General features: G+C 39.8%; 2 protein-coding genes and 2 non-coding genes across 5 annotated transcripts; 1 reads left to right on the top strand and 3 right to left on the bottom strand.

Annotated features, from left to right (window-relative positions):
* Positions 1–134: 134 nt before the first annotated feature.
* Positions 135–5,325, bottom strand: gnl3 (guanine nucleotide binding protein-like 3 (nucleolar)). Its single transcript, XM_026350068.1, has 15 exons — positions 5,208–5,325; positions 4,942–5,000; positions 4,661–4,801; positions 4,247–4,366; positions 4,074–4,154; positions 3,848–3,983; positions 3,612–3,715; positions 3,081–3,234; positions 2,878–2,965; positions 2,524–2,701; positions 2,292–2,434; positions 1,933–2,069; positions 1,377–1,519; positions 1,079–1,154; positions 135–989 (listed from the first exon to the last, which is right to left on the bottom strand). Exons 1-15 carry the CDS (start codon positions 5,218–5,220, stop codon positions 889–891), a joined length of 1,674 nt encoding a protein of 557 aa, XP_026205853.1. The 5' UTR covers positions 5,221–5,325; the 3' UTR covers positions 135–888.
* On the bottom strand, positions 2,161–2,234 carry LOC113155548. Its single transcript, XR_003298156.1, has one exon. It is a non-coding gene; the product is annotated as a small nucleolar RNA SNORD19 (small nucleolar RNA).
* LOC113155552 lies at positions 3,318–3,450 on the bottom strand. Its single transcript, XR_003298160.1, has one exon. It is a non-coding gene; the product is annotated as a small nucleolar RNA SNORA47 (small nucleolar RNA).
* A 687-nt stretch (positions 5,326–6,012) lies between the features above and the next one.
* Positions 6,013–10,020, top strand: LOC113153105 (oocyte zinc finger protein XlCOF8.4-like). 2 transcript variants are annotated; one of them, XM_026346571.2, is made up of 3 exons: positions 6,013–6,293; positions 6,857–6,983; positions 7,440–10,020. In XM_026346571.2, exons 2-3 carry the CDS (start codon positions 6,902–6,904, stop codon positions 8,357–8,359), a joined length of 1,002 nt encoding a protein of 333 aa, XP_026202356.1. In that variant the 5' UTR covers positions 6,013–6,293; positions 6,857–6,901; the 3' UTR covers positions 8,360–10,020. The 2 variants fall into 2 exon arrangements, with proteins under 2 accessions (XP_026202356.1, XP_026202355.1); XM_026346570.2 differs by lacking the exon at positions 6,857–6,983.
* The last annotated feature ends 11,396 nt before the right edge of the window (positions 10,021–21,416 follow it).

Raw genomic sequence — 21,416 nt, 5'->3', positions numbered from 1 at the left:
ATGTTCCAATTATTAAACTTATTTTTGTAAGTGCCCAGTTTTCTACATCGCTTCCTGAATTTCAAGCAGAGACAGTTAAAATAGTACAATGGTGTGAAACTGAAAATACATTAACAAGGCAAGGTAAAAACAGATTCAAGCTTTGTAAATGTTTATTACATTGATGGTAAGTTCAGACAGGCAAGTACAGGAGTCTGCATGAACATGATATTACAAGTGATGTGTGGACAGTTAAAACAGCTGATGTTTCACCATAAATTGGATCTCTAATTATTAGAGAGACTTTTCCCGGAGAACTCAGATTACTCTGTATGTAAATGTGTAATCGGGTTTATAAATCAGCTTTCTGCAAGAGAGCATGTGCAGCAAAGGCCGCCGACACTCAGCAGTCTACTACTATCAGCTGAGAGTAGCAGAGATAGTTATACACAGAGCGACGACCTCATTTTTAAGACCGCCCAAAATTTCCATGTAGACATCTAAATAAGTCACTTTTCACTGTGCATTTCTTTCATTTAGACAGTTTGCGTGGTGACTGTCGCTGTGCATCTCTCTCTCTCACGCGCCGTCAGTCACTTCCCCGGCACACAGGTGTATTTATATGTCCATTAAGAAAAAGCGAGGAAGGAAAAAAAACAGCTGGGAAGCATCTTTTGTCTCCAAACAGCTAAAATCTGTGGACCACACTTCCAAAATCAGCCCAGGACAGAGGAGAAATCAGAACGACTAGCTCAAGTCTAGTCTAATCAGTCAGGATAGGCAGAACTGTCAAAAGCATCCAGACAGACTATGATGCCTGAGTGTCACCATGTCCTGTATGTTGACAAGTCCAGGTCTGCATGCCCCCCAGACCATACGAGCAGAGTCAGGGAAACATGATGGCAAAGCTCACTTGAAGTCTGTGTTGAAATCATAGGCGTCATCTGTGGTAGACGTAGAGAAGCTGATGTCAGCAGGGACAGGCTGGAACTGCACTTTGCCAGGTTTTTCTGCAAAGACAAGATGTAAATATATAACATCATTATCTACACTTTTAACTATTTAAAACCAATGTAAAGAAAAATTAAAAACAGTTTACTTTTGAGTGATGATTTCTGTGGTTTCTCTGGTTCTGGTTCTTCCATTTCATTTTTCTCTTCGCCAGTTTGCTCAGGCTGCAAGACAAGCAGATGTTTCAGCCATTTAAATTCCAGCAATTCTCAGGATAGTTATTTTAGTCAAGAAAGAAAAATCCAGTCAATAAGATCAGAGTTGGATTAGAAGTCTTCATAAACAAATCAAGACTTGCATTTTTGTCCTCATTTCCATGAGACCAGACGGATTCTATTACTTGAAACAGCTGTACTGTCTGAAAGTTCAGAAAAAAAATCTGTTACCTCATCTTGCACACATGCCGTTTCTCCTTCTGTGGCTTCTGCGTCAGGTTTTTCTTCTGAGATGTCACTGATGCTCAGCAGGCCTGCAGTCAGGCCCTTTGAGATGAAGGTTATACTACTGGCTTGGTTTGGGAATTTAACACCTACAAAAGAAAAACTGTTTTTAGCACCACAGAAATGAGTACATACAAACAATGGGCTGTTCCCACTCACTCCAGACAAGTGTTAAAGACTTAAAAAGCACCACTGATGGTTCCAAGGAGCCGTGGTGCTCTTTACACCCTGTGTGAAGAAGCAAGTTGCTGTAGATGACAGACCTTCAGGTTTAGTGTACAAACTGGTAAACAGGACAATAACAGACAAATATGATAAAATGTATAAATGTCTATGATAAAAAACAGGAAATAATGTGGTGTCAGCCGTTTTGTGTCGTTTTAAAAAACTCAAAGCTAAAAATGAAGCTTAACATCACAGCAACACAACAAAAATGATCACTGACCTATAACGTAATGATATCATCAAAATTAATTTGTGTGTAAAGAGTCTAATCACTTACCTTTCAGAGTTTCATCGTTGTTTGTTCTCAGTTTGTCTAGATTCCAGCCTTTTTGCATCTCAGCAACCACAGCCTCTGATAGGTAGGCAGGAAGACTAATGTTCTCTGGTACCTTACAGTGGTAGCTCAGCTTGGCTCTGAGGACACAAATAAGACATTTCTAGCACCCCTTATCCTGAGACATACAAAAAATAATAATAAAAAAAAATGTATTTGCAGTTATCGTGGTTCAGTGTTTGGATCAGAGTTGGATTATTAGTCTTCATAATCAAATCCAGATTTGCATTTTGTCCTCATTTCCACACTGATGCACAGCAGCTGCTCACCTCTCCTAACCCTTCAGGAAAAGACACACTCACCCTGTCCAATCAGCAAGGAAAGCTGTGGCTGCTTGCTCGGTGTTTGGCACTCCACCCTTCTGCAGATAACCTCGCTTTTTGGCAAACAGGGATAAAAACTCCAGGGAGTTTCTGAAGTCTGATACATTATACTGGAGCATTATCTGAAACAGTGAGAAAAGAGAACACCCACATCTAACTAACCACAAATGATATGATACATAATGTCTTCTGTGATTGAGACGCTCCGTACCTGGGTGTTGTCACACTGTTTGAGCAGAGTCCTGACAGCCTCTAGCACACTCTCCTTGCCCTCCTCCACTTGCAGGCTTCTCAGAGACAAAGATACTGGAGGGTTGGATGGCGATGCCACAATTCCTGGACTATCTATTAGCTTCACATTCTTCATGATGTGCACCTCCTGCATGGATCTGGAGATGGTGTTAAGAGGTAACAAGGCATATGGAAAATAAAAAAAGTGAGTGGCTGAGAAACCAATATCCACATTATTAATTGCAGCTTAAGGATAATAAGTAAAAATCTGATGCAGATCCTGCAGAAAAGTTATAGAATCATGCTCAGAGCTAGTTTTTCATTTTTCACTCACTTTGTGATGCCTCTCTTGACTCCAGCATTACAGGCCAGGATCCCCTTCATACTATTGATGAGACTGCTCTTTCCTACGTTAGGAAAGCCTGAGGGTTAAGGAAGAGGGTCAAAGCTGAAGGTTTTGTGAAGTCATAACCAATTAGATAGAAAACAATGTGAAGGGACTGATTTTTGTAAAAAAGAAAAGAAAGAAGTACCTACCAACTACGCCCACTCTGAGTAAAGCTTGATTCTGTGCATTAACAGTGGCGTAACTTGTGAGAAGCTCAGTGAGACCAGCGTTTCCAAAGCATGCTGCTCCTCTCGATCTGTCCAGGACTTCATTGGAGGCCACTATCCTGCTCTTCTTGGCTTGCTGATGAAAAACGACAAGTAAAATTAGCTTTACGTAGCATCCACACAGTGTGTATTTTTACTTAATTTACTTTTTTTTTTTTAATTTTGTTCACCACACTCTTATGAGCTCTGCCGAAGACACAGCTCTGTAATTGTGTGGTTTGTTTGTTACTGTTGGAGGTTATAACCAGTTATAACAGCACAACACAAGCTGCTTAACCTTCTCAGTCCTCCGTAGATCATGAAAAGTCACAGGTGGAAATCAATTTGAACACAAGGGGGGAAGCTTTATGCTCTTCAGTGATTTATAGTTGCTCTCGCTCATTCACTTGTCTTGCAATACTGCAATGAATTCAAACTAAGAACATGAACTGATGTGTAAAATGCACCTCATACCACTGATTTGTCCTGAATATGTGTTGATGCTTTGAAGGCCACAACTGGAAACTCTTGTTGTAAACACTTTATCCACCTCTCCACATTTTCCTTTGGTACAAGATCTACACCAAAAACAAACAGAAAAATCCAACAATGTACATGATTTAAAGGACAATTCACTTCAAAGTACCGACCTCAAAGCTCAGCTTGTTCTTTAATATAAATTAACATGAGACTGTCTCATATCCATTTACCTATTTTGTTTAAAACCAGAAGCAGTTTCTTGTTGCCTTCACTCTTCAGCACAGCCTCCTCCAGCTGTGGACACCTGCACCCCAGTGGATCCCGAGCATCAAGGACTTCTAATACTACATCAGATGCATCGATTACCTGAAAAGAGACCGATTGAGCATTGAGGTGAATTTCTCAAGTAGTATTTCTTACTTTAGTACAACATTGACTATGACTGAATTGTTCTACCTTATTTAATTCAGAGCAAAGGAACAGTTTAGAATTCCTGTCTGGGGTAGTCCGTTTTTCTGAATGCTTCCCATTCTCATCCTATTAAACAAGAAAAAAATAAATTAATCAAAGTAAGTCAACAGTAAAGTGATGGTTTGATTTTGCACTGGAGTGCAGTGTTTGTCTTTTACCTGCCGAGCTTTCTTGGCCTTGGGTTCTGTTTCTTTACTTGCAGCCTCTTTTTCCTTCTTCCTCTTCTGGGCCCGCTCCTCTTTTTTAGCTTGTTTCCGTCTCTCCTTTTCTTCTTCAATCTACAACAAAATGTACAAAAAAAATAAAAGAAAAATCAATTGGTAAACTAAAAAACTCAATCAATACACGGACACACTGTCCAATCTTGTTTGCTAAAGCATCGATGATGCTAACACGATTTAACATGATTTTGAACCATTTGACCCACGTTTTATGGAATTGATCAGCCTTAATTGCATTTGGGAAATTAAATCCAGACTACCTCCACACATCAATCTGAAAGGTGATGTTGTACAAGTAGTTTAAGGTACAAGGTAGTTTTTTCTGCATGAAAAGCACAAATGACTGCCGACCTGTAACCTCCTCTGCTCTGCCTCCCTGAGGACCTCCTCCTTGAAAGGAGCACTGCTGGGCACGCCGGGATCCTTCTTCACTTGTTTGCTCACTCCTTTCTTCTTTGCTTCTTTTCTCAGCTTTTTGTTGTGCTCTCGGACCTACACACCAACAGGCAGCATGTAATTCAGTTTCTTGTGTACGTTAAAATGAGTTCATTATTGAACAGCGGAGTCACATAGGCCTCAAAGCTGTTAAGTGACATTTATCTGTAAGTCAAAGTCAAAGTTTGGACACTTACCTTTTTCTGTATTTTATAACGTTTGGCGCATGACAACCGCTTACTTGCCTTCCTTAACTCTGAAGACAAAAACAAAAAACAGTTGTAAATGTTGGCTGAACAGTTAGCTAAAGCAGGAGCTAACACAGCCTCAAGTAGTAGCTGCTAGCAGGTACTCTTAGCTTTTTAGCTAAATAAATTTACCGAACACTCAAGTCTTTAAGAGTTGTTTTACACATGTTCAACTATTAATGCAGCGTGGCTAACATTATATAAATGCTACTTACTAGGTCGCTTCATAGTGGAGCCGTGAATCTGCCAATGTGACTGAAACGCTCTCACACGTGGAGGAGGAGTGCGCAGGGTTGATGTTTCGTCACTTCCGCTTCAGCCGGAAGTAGTTTATTTTCCGCCACCTGCTGAGCTGGAGGGAGAGCAGGATACTCTTATTCAACATGCTGCCTTTCTCACTTAACAATAAAAAAATCAAACAACAACAACAACAAACACATTAACACAATAACACAATAAACCTGTTCTGAAAATAATTTGGAGGCGTCAATACAAAATCTGTTAAGAAACTGTATTTAAATACATTGCTGTTGTTTCACTGCTCATTATGATATCTGCTACAGTACAATTTAAATGTTTCCATTCATTTTTTTTTTATTTAGCACTTTTATGTTGCCTTTTAAGGCCTCGGGACTTGATGCAACTTGAACGAGACCTTGTGAACTCGTGTACTGCAGCGTTGGGGTCCATGATACAGTATAATGTATGGCCTCATACACAGTTTATATGTAGAGCAAGTGTATGTATTATTTAACTAGATGCCATACTGTGGTTTATGTTTGGGGTCTGTATTGTTACTCAGATTTTAATACGATGATGCTTTTCTTTTTTTGCTTCACCTTCTAATGCTCTGACTTTACCTCAGCTTGAATTCTCAATGTGAGGTACATAACAACTTTGAGACTGTTATTTGGGCTATGTGCTGAGCACCAGTCAGTTTGAACAGACAAACAGAAACTAAACAGAGCTGAAATAATTAAGACAAAGTAGTAAAAGAAATATCGAAGAAGCAGAAGATGAAGAAGAAGAAGAAGAAGAAGAAGTCCAGGTCACGTGATTGGGTCGAGCATCTTTTTGGTCCATTTTGGATGATAGCTAGAGCTCCGCTCAACCCAAGAAAATGACCAAACTGCAGTTTTTAAACGTCTTTTTGACAGAGAGACTCATGCTTGCGGCGCAGGAGATTTACAAGTCTGTCGAGGACACGATTTTGGAGTATCAGGAGGAGATAGCGATCCGGGAGCGGGAGAACGACCATCTGAGACGCAGACTGCGAGACGCTGGAATTGAAATATGGCCAGGTTAGCTCCGCTGCAAGCTAACGGTGCAATTGTTGCCCCTCAGCTATATCCTCGCACTCTGTGGGGGGTCATTATGTTACGCTACGTACGGGACAAACATTAAAACGCATAAAATAAATCTGCCGCGGTTTCTAGCAAGTTAACTTGGACTGTTAGTGAGCTAGTTTATGTTAGCTGCTGCTGCTGCTGCTGTTGTTGTTGTGAAGCGGCTAGCACCTTAGCAACCTTTGTTCGTTAGCCAATCTGCTAGTTAAGCCAGACTAGTCTACTTAACCCGGGCTAGCAGTTGGCTGTACCTGGATACTTGTACAGTATGTAATCTGACATGTTCACAGAGTTAACTCCTTTATTTGACAAGGGCACAATCCATTCACACGCTGTCTCAGTGTTTACTCTAGTTTTTAATCACTCCTACACAAGTAAGACTGATGCTAGAGAGTTGCCCCAGGTGCCTCAAGTAAGAATAATCAAAAATATTGCAACGCACTAGTTCATGTTCGTACTTTTTAAATGGTTTCCTTCGCTTGCACTTTGTGTTGACGGCAGTCTTTTAATCTCTCAAGTGTCAAAAGTCCTTACAAAGCATCAACTGTCCTGGGAAACGGAATATGTGCTTCCATACACAGAAACTGTCATCCATCCATTATCAGAACCGGTGCAGGAGTGCTGGAGCCTCTTCCAGCTGTCATGGTGAGAGAGGCAGAGTACCTCCTGGACAGGTCGTCAGTCCTTTACAGGGCAGAACTGTCAGATTATTGTCTTTTGTTACTATCATGAAATGAATTGCCAGGAGTTAGGTGACTTACCAGCTCTGACAACGTAGACACATCCTGTATACTTAATAAATTAGTTAGTGATGTGCTTGTCTCTTTTCTCCTTTTAATCTTAAAGGTTTGTCTGAAGAAGAGAGTGCTTACAGGACACACCCAGCAGCTTTAAAGATGTTTCTTCTGTCTTTATCTAGTGTTTAACTAAAAATCAGACAAATTTTAAGTTTGAATACGATTAAGCAGCAAGATATATGGGTAGCTAGGTAGGTGTGAAATGCTATATGGCAAAGAACAGCCAGTGCCAGGTGCATAGCTGTGTTTGCTGCAGAGTAGTAAATATTTCCTGCTGAGCCTCTTCTGCCTGTTGTGTTCACAGATCGTCCATCCATGGCACTGTTGGAGGAGGAGGATGGTGAGCATCCACGGCGTGAGTGGAGCCCCAGCATGGGTCATGAAGAGCGTATTCCTATACAAATTAAGGATAAAAGAGACCTTCGTGCCAATCAAGGAGATGATCAGCTTCGTGGCCATGGCTCTTGCAGCACACCAGAGAACATGTTCACTCCTCCGCGTGTAGGAAATGAATATCCCCAGGATGGCCCCCACACATCCAGCCTCCCTCAGAGTGGTGGAGTGGAGAACAGGGAGAGGGATCCTGGATCTCGTGGTGCTTCGAGGCACGTGAAGGCAGAGAGTGGTGGAGGCCACAGAAGCTCTTCTTCGTCCAACAGTGGTGCCCAGCCTCTCGCCCCCGTCAACCCAAACTGCTCAAATGAGAACAACATTGATATTATTGGGGTGGAGAATGGAGGACAGATGGTTGGTGCTAAGGGAAATGGAACTGGAGCTAACAGAGGACAGGCCTCTCACATGCGCAACCAAGGAGCCAATGCTGTGGACTGCCCTCATCAAAAATCTCCACTGCAAGGCCACATGTCGTCTTTCTGCTGCAAGGTCTGTGGTGAGGCGTTTAGTCATATAGGCCACTTGCATGTGCATGTACAAGTGCACACACGGGAAAAGCCTTATCGATGTGGCGTATGTGGGAAATGCTGCAGCTCCTCTGGCAGACTGCAGGAGCACCAGCGTAGCCACACGGGAGAAAAACCATTCCGCTGCCAGATTTGTGTAAAGGGCTTCACACAGATGGCTCATTTGAAGGTACATATGAGGATCCACACAGGAGAGAAGCCATACAGTTGCCCTGTATGTGGCAAGTGCTTCAGCCGCTCTGACAAAATCAAAAGGCATCTCCAGACCCATAGCCGCGAGGGAACATATTTCTCAGGGCAATGATGCAAGTGTGTTGTTAAAGAAGCCAGTTTGTGAATCGTATCGTGATTTGGGAAACTTTTCTACAAAAAGCTGCAATCGCTGCCATTATGACAAGGCTTTTCTCTTCTTGTTTTCCATGAACTTGAGACTCTGCAACTGCTAGAGAAGTTTTTTTTTTTTAATCTAACCTAATATTTCTCCATACCTTAGTCCCTCAATAGAATTTGTATTAGCCAATTTAGTATGTAATTCACTTAATTTTGTACTTGTCACTGAGTATTAAATCTCTAAGACACAATTTGAGTTATTAGCTAGCCTTTCTGAATAACCTAGCATTTCCTTGATCATATAAGTAGCATGATAAAGTCTTCCACACATGCCTTGAAAGAGAGAGGCATAAGAAATGCAACAATGTTCAGCACAGTCGCAGCTCAGACAGGCACTTCATATCCATAGGTTTACATTTGAGTTAACACTGATTTTAAAATCATCATACTTGACTTCTATCTCCTAAGCATTATTTTAGAACCTTAAATTGAGAGTCATATGCATGAAATTATGTCAGTTTTCTCAGTTGATTAGAGGATCGATAGCCTGACAAACAAAGCCTGTTTGTTGTTTGGCTTAGTCCACTGTCAGTATTTGTCTTTTTTGTAGGAATTTTAAAACACACAAATTAAAAGAACAAAAACTATTGAAATGCCCCTGTAAACTGTGACTGACTAATGAACAAGCAGGAGTCAGATCTGGCACTTTGTTTTCATCTTTATGTTACTTTACTTATTCAGTGCTGTTACATTGTTGCAGAGCTAAATACTGCCATCGTCAGTGTTGTCTCCACGTTGTCCACGGAAATATGGACGAATATGTTGTGAGACTGTTCCACTATTTTGTGAAATAATGTGATATTTTGTAAAATACCACTAATCTTGATCTGCCACACATTTAGGAATTATGCAGTGTCTTTGTTTTTTTTAATGTGACATGCACTATAGCATCTGTCCAAGACAATGCAGAAATTAACTCCATAAAAAGGGCCATACAGTATTAGTCGAACATATCTGTGATTTTTCACGGGTCTCAGTCTGCAAAGATTTATGTCCACCTGTTTTTCCAACACAGTAGTTTTTTCACATGAATCATTTTAAAGAGTGGCCTCAGTTGTGATTGTTATTCAGAGGCGATAGTTGGTTTATCATGGAATAAGGTGCTTCCTCTGCCCATCTTGGACTGAACCTACTGAACAGTAGAACCTACCCTAGTTACCTTTTTCCTCTCAGGATTAATGCTGCATTCACAACATGAGGGCATATCAGAAAAAGCCATCAAAAAAGTCAGAAACTCAGGGTTTGTGGGTTTCCCTATTGAATTTGACCCTGTTTGTTGTGAAAAAAAACATGAAAATAGTATTTTGCACCTGATAACCTACAGAGGATGAACTGCATAACATACAATGTAATGCATTAAGAGTGTGTCTGTGTTTTCCCTCTACATGTTATGAATGCAGCATGAGACAACTGCAGCACGTCCTCAGCTGACCAGCAGTCCTTTACTCATAGTCTTCTCTGGCACACCTTAACTCTCCCTGCACACACACACACACACACACACACTCTAATGTACAGTGTTGTATCATTGCGTATTAAATGTTATTTTTTAATAAAGTAGTAATTGAGTATTAATTGTTAATGACTTGTGTTTTGTGTTAAGCTAAAGCTAATTAGAATCTAATGGGATTGGCCTGTTGATCACTAATGAACCACCGTGTTGGTGGCATGGCTGTTAGAGGAACCACTGTGTTAATATGTTGTAGTAACAGATTCACAACACCTGGTGGGGTTCTTTCCATTTCTATGTTTGCCGTCAGTGTCATATGAAGCGTGTATGTGAGAGACTGAATTGAATGATAAAATGGGATCTGTCACAGAGGCTGTATTACTCTGTTCAGTCATACACCATCTAATGGATCCAACAACAGCTAATGATAATACGTAATTATACATAATTAGTCATCATTGCTCGGTCAGTTTAATATCTTGTATGTGAATATGTCAGGAAGAAGACTGTCACCACGGGGCCTGACAAAGTATATGCATTAATTAATCACTTAGAACTGCTGTGTTTCTTGAGACGTCAAGGGGTATCCACTTGAATGAAGATGAGACAAAAGATCAACAATTCAGCTTTTATTTCCAGCTGTTTACATCTGGATCTAATACACAACTTAGAAGATAGCACCTTTTGTTTGAACCCACCCATTTTTCATGTGAGCAAAAGTATTGGAAGAGATAGACATAAAATAAATTAAAGAGAATAATGACTTAATATTTAGCTGTAAATCAGCCTGCTTGTTATATCTGCATTAAGCCTGTGTCCTACTGTCATCACCAAACTTCGCATTCTTCTTTTGTGATGCTTTTCCAGGCTTTCACTGCAGCCTCATTCAGTTGTTGTTTTGGGTGGTTACTCCCTTCATTCTCCTCTTTAACAGGTAAAATGTAGGCTTTAGGTCTGGAGACGTCCTCTTCTTGACCCTGGTGAACTCCTTTGCTGTGTATTTTGTGTCATTATCTTATTTCATTGGTTGCGTCTTTCTTTAAATTGCAGACCAAATGTTTCCATAGACTTCATTCAGAGTTCATTTTGCTGCTGCCATCATGTGTTACATCCTCAATGAGGATTGAGTCTGTCCCAGAAGGAGCCCTAGCCATAGCATTACCTCCACTGTGTTTCACAGATGAGCTTGTAGGTTTTTGATCATGAGCAGATCCTATTTTTCTTCAAATCTAGTCTCTGTACTTTTGTTCATGAAGTCTTGTGTTAACAGTAGATTGTGATATTTTTACGCCTGCCCTCTGGAGGTTATTACTAATGTCACTAACAGTTGTTTCAAGGTCTTTCTTTACAGCTCTCACAGTGTTTCTGTCATCAACTGATGTTGTTTTCCTTAGTCCACCCGTTTTCACGTCTGTTACTTAGCAGCTGGTGGTTTCTTCCTTCTTTAGGGCATTTCAAATGATTGTACTGGCTATGACCAATGTTTGTGCAGTGGCTCTGATTGATTTTCCATCTTCTCTCTGCTTCACAGTTCCTTGTATTTCACCCATAGACAGCTCTCTGGTTTTAATGTTGGTTACACCTCTAAACTGTAAATGCAGTTTGAACAAGCAAAACCCAAATCTGAAACTGATTGTAGACATTCAGTGCTATTCATTGTTTGAATCTCCAATGTAATAGGACACACCTGGGCCACAAAACACACCTGTCAGTCACATGTTCCAACACTTTTGATCTCAAGAAAAATGAGTGGGTTCAAACAAAAGAGCTGGAAATAAAAGCTGAATTGTTTTCAGTCTACAGCAAAAATAAATGAACTGGTCTGACTTTTCCAATACTTTTGGAGGAAGTGTACAAATATCAAGGAGATGTAACAGATGATGCTCACGCTCCGCCCTGTGATCTGCACCCAGATGCTACTTCTCTCACAGTGCAGACAGGTACTGGTAGATACACACCACAGGGACGGCCAGTAGGTCCAAGAAGCTGGAGAACTGGGGTTGATGTAGCTGATCTGCATTTCATTTGCCAAAATCACATTTTGGTATCTTCCAAACAGTCTAGAAATACAATGTTATAACTGTGCTCCTCTGTTATGGTGTGATTTCATTATCCAGTCACTGGCAATCAAATCTGAACACTGATGTGCAATCAGCCATCAGAATCAGATAATACTGTGTGAAGGGAATCCCTGTTATTTAGTCAGAGCCAGTGTTGACTCCCCATGTTAAATTTATACAGTGCCCTCCAATATGTTTAAGACCCAACATTTATCCATTTGCCTCTGTACCCCCAACAACAAGTGGTGTCTGTGAATCGCATAGAAAGCACAGATAACGAGGTACTTAACTTGTTTGATTTCATCTACACAACGCTGTAGCATCCGAAACATTTGGGTGCTCTAAAATTGTAAATTCTTTAATAAATACAATATATAAAAACTCCCCCTAATAAAACCTGATAATGTGCACTTTATTTTGCTAAAATTTTCAGAATGAGTGGCGTGGCTGCTCGTGATAATCCACAGCCACAATCCATTTTTCTCAGACTGAGCCTGTTCGACATTTCCACATTATCTTTCAGTGTATTTGTCATGTTTCTGCCACCTGATAAAGCTGGATGTGATTCGTTTGATCACAGGGTTTCACATATTCAATGTGTTTCAAATTCAGTTTGTAGCTTTGACCTGACGTCAGAGAAGGTATCTCAGAAGAAAACCGAAGATCTAATGCTGAACACTAGCAACAATAATAACAAATTAAGTACATTCAAAACGAATCCATCTCCATTTAGCTACAGAGCAGATATTTTATAGTACAGTACAGTGCAGCCATTGTAATTGTTTAGCAAAAATAACTCTAGGAACACACAGTGGTTTCAGACTTCCCACGAGGACAATTTGATCAATCACCATGTTCCTAACTTCTAAAAATAGCAGATAACATCAATATTTTATGAGCAATGGTTTTAGGTCTGACAGCTTTTGATTGATTGAATGATCAGAGAGATGAGAGCGTCCTCTAGGGACTTCATTCAGGGACTTCTCCACTTTAAGTATTCAGAGACGATGGCAGCTCGTAACCCACGAGGTTGGCAAAAATAACCATTTTTCATTTCCAGCTGCACGTAGAGGACGTTGGAGGTGGACATCAGTTGCATTATCAGGGCAGTGGTGTGACTGCTGTATTTACCATCTGTAAGTAAATCTATTAGAGTGCAGTGAATGTATTTCAGGCAATAATTCATAACTAACTGTAATTAAAACCACAGTAGGAGAGAAATATTGATTTTGACCTCTCCCAATGGTTTATTATCTGCAGTCAACATGTGTAATGTACAGGACAAAATAAAAAAAAAGACGAGAACAGTTTATATTCACATGGACTGAACCACTGGACCCCCACTTAGCAACCTGAGGCTTGGACAATAAACCACTAAATACTGTACTATACTCTACTGTGTGATATGATCAACTTAGAAAGAGTTTTAGGATTTCAGAAATTAGTACAGAAGGAATAACGAAAGCTTTTTTGAAACCCACTTGTTCACTTTTTGATTTGCTGGCTGAGAGTAGTGTCGATCTTCACCAAATGCCAGTTTGTTTCTCTGAACAATAAAAATACAAAAAAACGCTCAGAGTTTAAATGTCAAAGAAAAAAAAAACTCTGCGTGACTAGTACAACATGTAGCAATACTGATGTCAGTGCATTTTTAATGTCCTGTATCTTATAGGACATATAATAATTTAATCTAGTCCAATTCAATTTTACTTGTAAAAAATGTACAACAGAAGTAATTTCAACGCACTCTTTAGTGTTTAAGGTTTAAGACCTTACAAAATACAACTGTATACAGGATTATATAGAAAACCCAACAACCCCACTGATGAGAACTAGGAAAAACTCCCTTTGGAGGAAGAAACCTCCAGCAGAACCTGGCTCGGGGTGGGCGGCCATCTGCCTTGACCAGTTGGGGGTGAGTGGAAAGAAGAGAGAGAAAAGAACAGCAGACAACAGAGAGGAGGAAACACAACTACGGGAGAGAGAAAAGACAAAGACCATTTCATAACGCTGATTCGACCACACACAAGAAAAACTGACATCAGTCAGTCAACAAAAGGATGTTCTCCCTAATTTCCCTAAAATCTGCCTTGCAGCAACGGTGGCAAATGTATAATTCAAACATTTCTGCTGGCAGACGTGAAGCAAACACAGCTGTTTGTTTTCAGACGCTGTGGAATTATGTTTAGCAAATGCCTACAAGATTGAATTCTTGATGTTCACTTCCTCGTGATGATTTAAGGCAGAAAAGACCATATTTTCTTAGGTATGTTCATTCATGTCAAGTGAATTGTTTGTCTAAACATCTCACATATTGCCCTGTTTATTATGTCTTCGGCGCAAACTAGCGTTGGCTCATTCTGGGTTTTTTTTACAGCACAACTGAAGCAATCCATTTCTCCAGACAGTTACCGAGCAGATCATTTGGGGCAGCCTTGAAAACTGTTCGACTGAGTAGGAGGAGTAGATATGGGAAATTGCCTCAGTATTGTCAGACCACATTAGAAATTCAGTGCATGACTGTTGAGCACCTGAAAAAAGAAAATGCAACAGAACTGTATCTGTAGCTCCATGATAGAATAATCATATTAAGGCTCTTATTAGTTGTGTGGCAGCTGTTACTAACCCGCAATGACACATTGATAGGAAACCACAGTTTTACAGATTCACAGTTACAAATAAATAACTTGTTATTCGTGCGTCTGTATTCATGCTGACTCATTTCCTTTTATAAATAAACTTTAATCTACTGCTAGAGAAAAACACAATACATCTGGGGATGTTTTAATTTTCTCTCCTTGTACCACAAACATGTACACACATGTTCGCAATGTGCCTGCTCAAATAAACTCCTGCTATATTATATGTTTCTCACACCTCACATAACCTCTGGCTTCTGTCTGACAGAGGAGATGGCGGGATTACGCCTGCAGCCCTATGATCCCTTTTATCTCAGTATAACCTCTGAAGGTCTGTGGAAATTAAAGCATATATTGTTTGTTGGCAGGAGCTTAAGTGATCTGAGGGCCAGTCAGAAAGCTGTTCCTGCATGAATAATAATTTCTAAGTAGTGACTAATGTGTAGTCGGCGAGTCATTGATAAATGAGGTGCTCTGTAGTGGAAGACTCTTGCTGCACTTGGAATTATAACTATGATAGATTTGTACATACTGAGTGGTAATTACACTTAATGATGAAGATCTAGATCTACCGGACATTCGTTATGCAGTGATGTCATAATTTACCAAAATACATATTGGGCAGAAGGATTTATTTTAACATTTATCTTTAAAACTCATGATAATGCCACCGACGTCCTTGGCATCATACCTTGCATAAAATGATTCTGATATATTCCATTTTGTGTGGCAAACACATTTTCAATGGATTTGCTGAGATATTAAATAGCCTGAGTGGAGGTAAAAGAATCGGTATCAGGGGTGAAAATGTTGCATTGGTGCAAAAAAACTACACTAAGAGATTTATTTTTTTCATATAGGGACAGAGGAAACAAGACATTAAACATCCAGCAAATATGGAATAACACTGGCATGGCATTTAATTGGAGTCACATTGCTTGTCACGATTTGGCCTGACTCCTGGGTTACAGCAGATTACCATCTTGCTCCTCTTTCAGCTTTGCCATTTGGTTTTCCTCCTCTACAATGGTCCCCTCCCTCCAATGCCCTTTCAATATTTCACCCATTTAATTGTAACTATTAAACCTCATAAACCCGCCTGTGGTTTCAGCATTCAATTCTGGGTTCAGCATCATCTACAACCTCACACTGCATGTTCTGTTTGTTCTCCACTGACTCCAGAGACAGTTGTTCAACTGCTGGACAATTTTTAAATTACTGAAATCTAAAAAAATCTGAAATTCTGTCAAGGTTTAGCTGAAATACAACTGGAACCTATTTTGAGTTGGGCCTCATGAGTCACTGAGGCCAAGGTCTGTTGTGCTATAAAAAGTTATGGGTTTACACTAATATGATTTGCCATGTGACCTAATTACTATATATATAATTTCTTGGAAAATCTATTATTATTACAGGAAATTAATTAGTCCATAATAGGATTACAGACCTCAGAAACAAATACCAGCAACAGTACCCACTTTACTTCAGTTTCTTCCTCTTACTGCCAGCTAGAAGAAACAGCTGGCAGAGAAATATTTGGCTAAGAAATACGACCAGAAATGGGGTGGCTCAAAAGCTTAAAGTGGTGAAACAGATAAGATGAAGCAATGTGGGAAATAAACAAGTTCCAGAGTTATGATGTTTGGAGAATTAGTGTTGTGTGGGAGAAACATAGTTTGGAATAAATCTTTTACATCATCATAAAAATAGGGCACTTTCTAGATCAAGGCTGTTTAAAAAAGTCGTTCTGTGCCTCAGCTGGTTCGACATCATTGCTCTGGCTTCTTAAAAACACAAGTTCATCCAACACTGAAGATACTTTGAATTTGGTAGAAATGTCTAAAACAAATTGTATTGACACACACAGGGATTTAAGAGGAGGAAGCAGCATCAAGCATCTATTCCACCTGAACCCACTGACTGCATACATTACATATCTGTTTTTCAGTCAAGTGCCCAACAGATCAGACACACGAATGCATTGGAAATAATACTATAAAGGAAAGAATAACAAAAAAGTCTATGTATAGTCAATAAAAATTCTGAGTCTGGGCTGCGTCCTGCTCTCTCTGTTGTTTGTCGGTTTAACTTCATCTCTATCTTACATATTAATATGCTTTTTATTTATCCCCCACCCCTCCTCTCTCTCCATCTATCATTTCCTCCTCTGCTCTCACTCTTTTTTGCCGTCTGGCTGTCTCCTGGCCTTGCCACCATGTTTCATAGTGGTCTTTTAATGTCGACGGTGCACACGTACCGTCTGAGATCATAAATCTCTAGGATTACATGCTCAGTCATATTTCTGAACCCACTATCCAGGCAAACAAGGAAATCGGTGTGACTTTGCACCTATGCCGGCAGTGATCACCTGTAAGTAGCCAAATAAATCTCCCAGCCCCAGTGTTTTATGATGCTGTGAGGGATGGTGAATTAATGGAAGTCACACATGTAAGCATTAGATAATGCACGCTGTTGGAGGTGCTGGCGAATTCTCTCTAGCACCAGTTTGATAAAACAGATTCAACTTACTCGACGCCTGGTGTTTGTTTTAGAAAAAATAGAAGAAACAATCAGAGAGATCTGAGAGAGAGACTGTTACAGTTTCTTAAAATGAAATAAAACATTTAATAAATTGTGATTTATTATTATGAATTCAATGAACTTGTATTGGGCATATTTTCCACCTTTAAACGTTTGTGGACTGGCCTTGTACATTTGATTTTGTCAGTACTTGCACTCATGTAAATCATTTCTATGAAATTAGAACTTAAACTTGAGTAAAGAATTTGAAGTGTTCTACTTTTAGTGGAGTATGTTTTTAGGAAAAACACTTATATATATGGTCACATATTACATGACCCTGTTCATTTTATTAAAAGTTTCAGTTTTCTGACAGGAACATCAGTGTGTGAGCTGGGATTCTTTCTACCTGGGCCTGTATGCATGCTGTTTATCACTCGTTGGTTGTGGATTTATACCCTTCAAAACATACTGGACAAGTTCTTTTTATGGCCTTTCCGCTTCACCGGGTAGTTTGAAGAGGAGAGTGACACAAGAGATGTGAGGGAGGGACATGCTGGGCAGCAGGCAATGTCTGAGTCACACATGGAAGCCAGTCACACGTTCACTTAATACTCCTCTATCCAAATGTTTGTTTTGCATAACCTGAGTAAAAAGCATTTGAAGTCTTTTATGAAGAAAAAGTGTGTGTCACTTTTTGCAGAATTACAAAATTTGGTTTATGTCTCAGTGTTTAATTAAGGATGATTATCAGCTTCAGACATAACAAGCAATGTTTGAGTAATGCAGCTAAAACATGAAGTATGTGAAAAATAACTAAATAACATTTTATAATTAAGGTTGTTTTCTCATGATAAGGAATGTTCTGACGTCACTGTTGGCAGAAACATTACTGGCGTAAAATTGTCTACTATTAGACTGTCTGTGCTGTGTTGACAGGGAAACTGAAGGAGAAAAAAAGGGGGAAAGAGAAAGAAAGCAAATGAGAGAGTGATGGAGTCTTGGTTCACTGGGCACTGGGAGTTTAGTGGACCTCATTAGAGATAACGTTTCATAACGGAGGATACTCACTAACAACTTGGTGCTTTGACCCTTGTGGAGCAGTGAGGTTCAACGAGGACTCACATGGATGAATAGATCAGGGTTAGGGGTGCCCCACTCGGGTTGCTGGGGCTCTTCAGTTGTTTCTCGAAGTTATTTATCCTAATGAAAGGGCTACTCTGGAAATCAATAACATTAATAGACTAACCCATTAAATGAACCGGGCCATCTCCACGAGTGGATAAAAGATTTTAGGAACCTAATAAGTGATGGAAGTGATTTTTGGCACTCCTTACCAGAAGCTACTGTATGTGAAAGTACCATACAATCTCAAAAGAAGTGACACCATCAAAGAATATTGAAATGCAATTGAGGATACTAACTATTTAAGACAAAGAAGTATTTTAGAGAAGGATAAGTTATTCTCCAAAATAAGGCACAGTCGTCGTAAACACATTTTATAGTCTGCAGCTTTTCCACTTGATGACACATTATCTAGTCAAGCATGTGGGGGGGTTAATGTGAGTTATACATCTGTGGAACATGAAATGCATTAAGAGGATGTTTATAAAACAATTTAAATGAACACGTAAGATCAATAAACTCTACTTGAGTGTAGCAACAAGGCTCATCCTCCTCCACTCTCCATCAAAACAAGCATCTCTGCTGCACCCTCTGTTTCAAGGTGTGCTGAATCATTTCCAGGTACTCATAGTTTCTACTTTAATAAACTCGCCCACAACAAATTTGACAGCTGGAATGGGGGCAGTCCCAATTTGGTTTGGTTATCTGTTGGAGGTCTCTCATTTTCTTCTTCTAGCAACATAATTAGTGAGACTAAATATGCAATCCTTGTAGCTGCACTTGCACAACATTATGTGGGCATAGATTTTGTGCAAAGGTGCATGCATGAGTCAAACTTACATTTTTGATTTATTGTCTTTTAATTGCTCAGCTCAAGCACAAGGAGCCTTTTCTGATTGCTTAATACTGTTTTTATCCAACAAGGTACTTGAACATGCCGGTGCATTTTTAATCACTATAATTTAATGTAAAATCATCATATTATATATATTATATATATTGTACGTCTTTTAGTGTATCTTTACAGATAATTCTACATTTAGTGCAGTCAGTCATTGAGGTGGCTCGATCGAAATGTCAGAGAATGAGCTGAGGCAGAGACACGAAGGCCTTTGAGACAGCGAGTGTCTCAGCCCAGCTCCTCATGGCTGAGCATGTCTGCTTGAATGATCAGCCTGTGCTGTGAGGCAGTGACATATGAAACCTGTGGGAAAAATAAACCAGGCAAAACAGACAACCAAGAGAATATACAAAGATTTTAACTTGATGTGAAAAAAACTGTCAGCACTCAAATACTTTACAATATAAATTTAAATACATGTACAATACATCATCTATGAGCTGCACAACCAATTGAGTAGGTCAGAATCATCAGTCAGGAATAATTAACAACAGTTTATCCATCACATTAAAATAATTGTCCAAATAGATGTTTATTGATAAATTAAGTGTTTATTGAATTGAAGACGCAATAATTATTTTTTAGGCAAAATATATGTGCAAGTCATTGTGAGCAGTTTAGAAGGATCAAGAAACTGACGTTTCCACACATGAACTAAACAACCGACTTTCCTTTTTTGGGACCTGTGTACGTGACCCTGAGCCCTTCTGTCGCTCCTCACCCTAAACATTTACACACTTCACTTTGAGTTACGTCTTGTTTGCACTTTTCTGTCTCTTCAGGTGACACAGGTGGTGGAAAGTGTACAAACCGTCTCCTATGATGCACAGAGTTCATGGATCAGTGTTCAGGTCAGGTCACGGTGTGTGTGTCATCAACACTCGAGCTCCACACGCAGAGCTCTGTCGTTCCTCCTCCTTTTGTCCAGGTTCACTTCTGTCTTTAGTGACCTCGGAGACAAGGAACCTAACGTCTGAACCAGACCCTTGTGCTGCTCAGACTTCACCGGGATGAGCTGAGGGGGGGAAGCCACTTTGGAGTACACTGGCAGCCTAAGGGTTAGCGCGTATGCCATGTGAGGTCTCCAGTTTGAGTCCAGATTTTTATTGCATGTCACACACTCTCTCTGTTTCCTGTCCTCCTCCTCTCTAGTGTCAAACTATCAAATAAAGCTCCCATGAAGCCACAACACATATAGTGATCACCACATGTGCAGTGATCACGCTGCTGGAGCCCAGAGTTGTGCTGTTTTCAGTTTTTGACAGTCTGTAACACTGCAGTGCTGACATTTGTTGCAACAAACTCTCTATATTACAGACACAATTGTATACCTGAGGAGAGAAGGACAAGGCCAATTTTTAGGACATTTAGTTTCACTGTCTACTATATACTTTTAATCAGCGAAATGCAGAAAAAGTCACTTATGCCATTTAGATGTCCAAGCAGTGCTGGCAAATGCTCTCCATGGCTGCATGCAGATCAAAATAAAGCAGATGGTTTGACACAGCATAACAATCACAATACAGCAGGAGCAAAATGACATTCGCAGTAGGAAATCTCTCAGGATAATAGAGACAAATCAAAGCAGGAGGTGGTTGAGGAAGTAAAGTTTAGAGCACAAAACATTGGAGGGACAAGTCTGCCCTGTGCTGACAGACTTTTGGCTGCTCTTAGATGCTTGTATGAAAGAAATGCCACTAGCAAGCAACAGGGAATAACATTTCACACACAAGAAATCGTCTTTTAATGTTTTGCTGTTACAAATGTGGTCTTTTCATTTGTTCTCACAAATGTTCCTATGTTTGATCCAAAGAACTCAAACTTGTGAACGTGGACTGTGTCCAACGTCTGTGCTCTTTCGCCCAGCTCGGCCTTTTGCTTTTATTGGCCAGTCGGGGATATGACTTGTTTCGTGGCAATTCTGCTATGACGTCGAGCATTTTTGTCAGCTTGATTAGTACAACTGTTCTCAGCTGAGCAACACAACTGCAAAAGGGTTATTTTTTTAATCAATTAACCCTACAAAATAATTAACTTTGCTAATAATGGGCCTCCTTGTTAAAGTGTACATCATTCTTTAAAAATCATCTGATGAATTTTAATTGTTCATGAATTTCATGAAAACGTGTTTCTTTTTGCAAAACAAAGAAATTTGCGAGTGAGCTTTTGAGCGGTAAGATATATGAGCCTGAACTTATGTTTACATAGCTACGCTAAGGGTTTCCTGTCTGTAGCTTCTTATCTAATTATCAGCTATTGCAATTCCTGACAGTTTT

The sequence above is a fragment of the Anabas testudineus genome, chromosome 5 (assembly GCF_900324465.2).
Source record: "Anabas testudineus chromosome 5, fAnaTes1.2, whole genome shotgun sequence".
NCBI classification, from domain to species: Eukaryota; Metazoa; Chordata; class Actinopteri; order Anabantiformes; family Anabantidae; genus Anabas; species Anabas testudineus.
This window is presented reverse-complemented; position numbering and strand designations above follow the sequence as displayed.

Bases quoted from the DNA above. Each gene is read 5' to 3' on its own strand.
- gnl3 (XM_026350068.1), bottom strand. The intron at 2,702-2,877 runs GTGAGTGAAAAA...CACCATCTCCAG, and splicing joins GTCAAGAGAGGCATCACAAA to ATCCATGCAGGAGGTGCACA. The intron at 1,155-1,376 runs GTAACAGATTTT...CTTGTCTTGCAG, and splicing joins CGGCATGTGTGCAAGATGAG to CCTGAGCAAACTGGCGAAGA.
- LOC113153105 (XM_026346570.2), top strand. From the start codon at position 6,113: ATGACCAAACTGCAGTTTTTAAACGTCTTTTTGACAGAGAGACTCATG. The intron at 6,294-7,439 runs GTTAGCTCCGCT...TTGTGTTCACAG, and splicing joins TGGAATTGAAATATGGCCAG to ATCGTCCATCCATGGCACTG.